Source organism: Leptodactylus fuscus, chromosome 4 (genome assembly GCF_031893055.1).
Source record: "Leptodactylus fuscus isolate aLepFus1 chromosome 4, aLepFus1.hap2, whole genome shotgun sequence".
Classification (NCBI taxonomy): Eukaryota; Metazoa; Chordata; class Amphibia; order Anura; family Leptodactylidae; genus Leptodactylus; species Leptodactylus fuscus.
The window spans coordinates 1,445,457-1,450,216 of record NC_134268.1 but is presented as its reverse complement, the minus strand read 5'-3'; the positions used below and the strand labels follow the sequence as shown (position 1 = coordinate 1,450,216).

Here is a 4,760-nt window from a genome sequence, read left to right as displayed (position 1 = left end):
CATACATAACCCACACTGTATATACAAGCTATATACATAACACACAGTATATACAAGCTATATACATAACACATAGTATATACAAGCTATATACATAACACACAGTATATACAAGCTATATATATAACACATAGTATATACAAGCTATATACATAACACACAGTATATACAAGCTATATATAGAATAAGAATATAACTATAAGAATAGTCTGAATAGTCCTATAAGGGAGGGCGGAGGAGCAGAATTGCAGTATCAGCATTCTCCTGCCGCTGGCGGCTTCCTGCAGGGTAGCAATGCTGCAGGCCCCGGCACCTGTGTCAGCCTCTAAACCCCTCCCCAGCATTCATTGTTCTATTATAGCGAATCCCGGGTCTGTAATGGCGGCCGCTCTGCTGCAGAGCAGCCACCATTGCAACTGAGTTTGCGCTATATGCGGAGGCCCGAAGCTAAAGCCTGCAATCAGAAAGCATTCTAACTGCAGGAAAACAAGTCGAAAAAATTGTATCCAGCACCAGGTAATGAAAGTCTCTAAAACATCGCTTTTATTATAGCGCCAATTAGTCCAGAAAAATTTGCTTCAACACGACATATTGGTCGGCTAATATGATCTGCTAATATGACCAATATGTCGTGTTGAACGTCTCGTGTAGTCTGGGATGTCCCTGGATTTCATTTTTTATGCTTAATGTCGTGTCGTAATGAAATTTTTCTGGACTAATTGGCGCTATAATAAAAGCGATGTTTTAGAGACTGTAATTACGTGGTGCGAGATACATTTCTACTTGTTTTCCTGTTTACAAGTCCTTGCCCGGAGGAGGAGGAGGAGGATGTATCCTTGCATATGTGAAGGCTTTGTTTATACAACCACTGTGGAGTCTGGCTGTGGACTGTGTTTATAAAAACTTACCCCCCCCCTCCCCCCAAAGTGTTAATTACCCCCGGGGCCGGTTCCCACCCTTCCTATACCTGTAAAGTTGCAGACTGGCTCCAGGCCTGTCACTGCTATCTAAAAAAATCTTTAAAAATAAAATAAAGAAAAGTTCTAAATCACCTCCTTCCCTAGAACACATGAAATGACTATGAAACACATTAGTTATCCTGTGTCCGAAAACACCCGATCTACTAATATTTTTCCTGTACGGTGAACGCCAACATCAAAAGTGCCAAACCGCCGGGTTTTTTTCACCGTTTTGCCTCTGAATTAAATAAAAGGTGATCTAAGCGATAGACATTCCCCAAAATGGTAGAACTAAAAACTACATCTGGCCCCTATAAATGCAAAACTACAACTCCCATATATTAAATATTTTATCATTTTGTGCTTTAAAATTTTTTCCCCTATTTTCCTCCTCTAAATCCTAGGTGCGTCTTATAGTCCAGCGCGTCTTATAGTCCGGCGCATCTTATAGTCCGAACAATACAGCACATAACACACACTCACACATTTACACATGGGGCTCTCCCAGGAAATGAATCTTTTGGTGTCGGCTCCTGGTTTTGTTTTCCTGGACAGGGCTTCTCTCTAGCATTGGGATCTGCTTGTGTTGGGGGATCTACATAACAATGTCCTAGGTGAGGTGACCTGCAGATATCAAGGCTCCTTCCCTGCTCCAAGCTCACATCACACCCAGCACTACAAGCTGTGAGGACAACATTTGGCTATGGCTCCACAAACTGGCCCTTCCAACAGAGAGAAGACAAATCCTCCAGAGAACCCACAAGACTCAGAGGTTCCTAAGAAAATGGAGAAGACGCCTGGGAAGAAGAATTACCAGAGATACGACAAACCTCCATATTCCTACCTGGCCCTGATCGCCTTGGTTATCCAGCAGGCCCCAGAGAAGCGGCTCAAGCTGCCCCAGGTAAGAACCAGGTTGGACCATGGACTGCACCATGTGAGTGCACCTGTAGATGTTATACAATCACTATCAGCCATCTTAGGGGAGAAGTCCTAACCCCATAGAAGTCCATCATGTCCATCACATAGTCAGTGGTGAGCGCCGGTCACGATCTCCTGACAGATTCCAGGACTGAATGTTTTTGTTCTCAGATTCTACGAGACATCAGCGCCTTGTTCTCGTTTTTCCAAGGCGGATACAAAGGCTGGAAAGACTCCATCAGACACAACTTGTCAGCCAATGACTGCTTCATAAAGGTAAGAACTGAATGGGGCTCGTGCTAGAGCGTTCTCTATGGCCGGGGAGATGATTGTACAATACTTAGTCTTCATTCTGTTCATTCGCTCACATTTACACAATTATTCATTTACTTTCTGAGTTAGAATTTGATTGTAAACCAGGACCGGACTTTTCTTTTTGTTTCAGGTTCTGAAAGATCCGGCCAGACCTCAAGGCAAAGGAAACTACTGGGCAGTGGATGTGAGTCGGATTCCTGCGGACGCCATGAAGCTGCAGAACACGGCGGTGACGCGGCAGGAGTGTCTCTATGACTATGACCTCGCCCCCTACATTCTCCATGGACAGCCCTACAGACCCCAGGAATCCCATCATCATCATCCTCCAGAGCCCATCAGAGATCCCATCACACAGACCAATTCTTCTGTTCCAGACCCGGCAGCGACCTTCCCGAATATCCTGTGGAACTTACCCACCTCATACACCACCTGTGTGGCCCCTAATGTGGTGGCCCCTCCCAGCATTCACCCTTTCCAGCTTTACCCCAATTTTGCCTTATCCATGCAGAGTTACATGGCCAGCACCTCTAGTAATCCCCCTTACCAAATCTGGTCACAATTACCCCTCCCCCCGCCGCCCCTGGACATAAATACTTCAATCGATTTCCCCCCCAACAAAACAGTGTTTGACATCCCCGGACCTCCCCCCGCACCAAGGATTTCTCACTTTCGAGGATCTGCTTGTCAGTAATATTTGTAGTTTTATTTCTCTTTGCACTTTATAATTTTTTTGCACTAAATAAATAGTTTTTCACAGTAAATGTTCTCCTGGTTCTTTATGTCTGAATGAAACCTACAGGAGACCGACCATAGGACATAGGCCTCAGCACAGACACCATTAGGCTGCGGCCTACTGGACTATATGCTATATGGGGACACTGTGTGGGGGGACAGTATATGGGGACACTGTGTGGGGGCCGCTATATGGGGACACTGTGTGGGGGCCGCTATATGGGGACACTGTGTGGGGGGACAGTATATGGGGACACTGTGTGAGGGACAGTATATGGGGACACTGTGTGGGGGACAGTATATGGGGACACTGTGTGGGGGGACAGTATATGGGGACACTGTGTGGGGGGACAGTATATGGGGACACTGTGTGGGGGGACAGTATATGGGGACACTGTGTGGGGGGACAGTATATGGGGACACTGTGTGGGGGGACAGTATATGGGGACACTGTGTGGGGGGACAGTATATGGGGACACTGTGTGGGGGGACAGTATATGGGGACACTGTGTGGGGGGACAGTATATGGGGACACTGTGTGGGGGGACAGTATATGGGGACACTGTGTGGGGGCCGCTATATGGGGACACTGTGTGGGGGGACAGTATATGGGGACACTGTGTGGGGGCCGCTATATGGGGACACTGTGTGGGGGGACAGTATATGGGGACACTGTGTGGGGGCCGCTATATGGGGACACTGTGTGGGGGGACAGTATATGGGGACACTGTGGGGCGGAATAGCGGAGAGAGATTATCAAACTTGGGGTTGGTCAGTTCAGAAAAATAGACGTTTTAGGGGCGACCGGATTACAATGTACAAGCACATGAAGGGACAGTCATATATATATATTTATTCTACAGACACAAGTGTAACGTCCCCGCCGCCCCTCCCCTGGGTCACATAGAACAATAAATCTGCTCATACATTGATCTATCAGTGGGAGACTCCTGGGTTCCTGCGCATATATTTGCACGTCTTTAGAGGCCATTCCTCACATCCCTCCTGTTAGTTAATTAGCCTCAGACACTTCCTGGTGCTCGCTGGAAGCTCATTAGCATATTAATAAAGCGGCCTCATTCACTAGCCAGTGAGGAGATTTCCATACAAAGCGACCTGTGGCATATCCTTCCTATAGGCCGGCCACTATATGCGCAGGAACAAAGGAGATTCCCAATGATAGAATCTCATTATGGCCGAGGCCCCGGGGGCAGAAAACACTGCGGGAAAAATCACTGTGTGTTACAGTCCCTGCAAAGTGGAGGAGAGTCTAGTGACGTCTATGCACACTCTGCAGTCATGGTCTAAGTCTAAGTCTATGGAGACGCCGGCAGTTTCCCCATAGAAATAATTGTAACAAAGTCCGTGGAGGAAAACTCTGCAAACTTAGGCTGTATTCACATTGAGTAACGCTGGCGTTTTTTGTGCTTATTTTTGCACATAGCGCTGCGTTAACGCCGCGCTATTTTGCAGTGGCGTTGCCCAACGTTAATGCGGCGCTATGTGCAAAAATAAGCTCTGCCCCAAGATTCATGTCCCCTCCATCTCTGCCCCCAGATTCATGTCCCCTCCATCTCTGCCCCCAGATTCATGTCCCCTCCATCTCTGCCCCCAGATTCATGTCCCCTCCATCTCTGCCCCCAGATTCATGTCCCCTCCATCTCTGCCCCCAGATTCATGTCCCCTCCATCTCTGCCCCCAGATTCATGTCCCCTCCATCTCTGCCCCCAGATTCATGTCCCCTCCATCTCTGCCCCCAGATTCATGTCCCCTCCATCTCTGCCCCCAGATTCATGTCCCCTCCATCTCTGCCCCCAGATTCATGTCCCCTCC

At 47.8% G+C, this 4,760-nt stretch overlaps 1 protein-coding gene across 1 annotated transcript; it reads left to right on the top strand.

Annotated features, from left to right (window-relative positions):
* Window positions 1-1,452: 1,452 nt before the first annotated feature.
* Window positions 1,453-2,886, top strand: LOC142201106 (forkhead activin signal transducer 3-like). The gene is given in 6 exon segments (XM_075271934.1): window positions 1,453-1,495; window positions 1,574-1,602; window positions 1,604-1,652; window positions 1,655-1,863; window positions 2,052-2,156; window positions 2,326-2,886. Coding segments are annotated over 6 exon segments (996 nt in total).
* The last annotated feature ends 1,874 nt before the right edge of the window (window positions 2,887-4,760 follow it).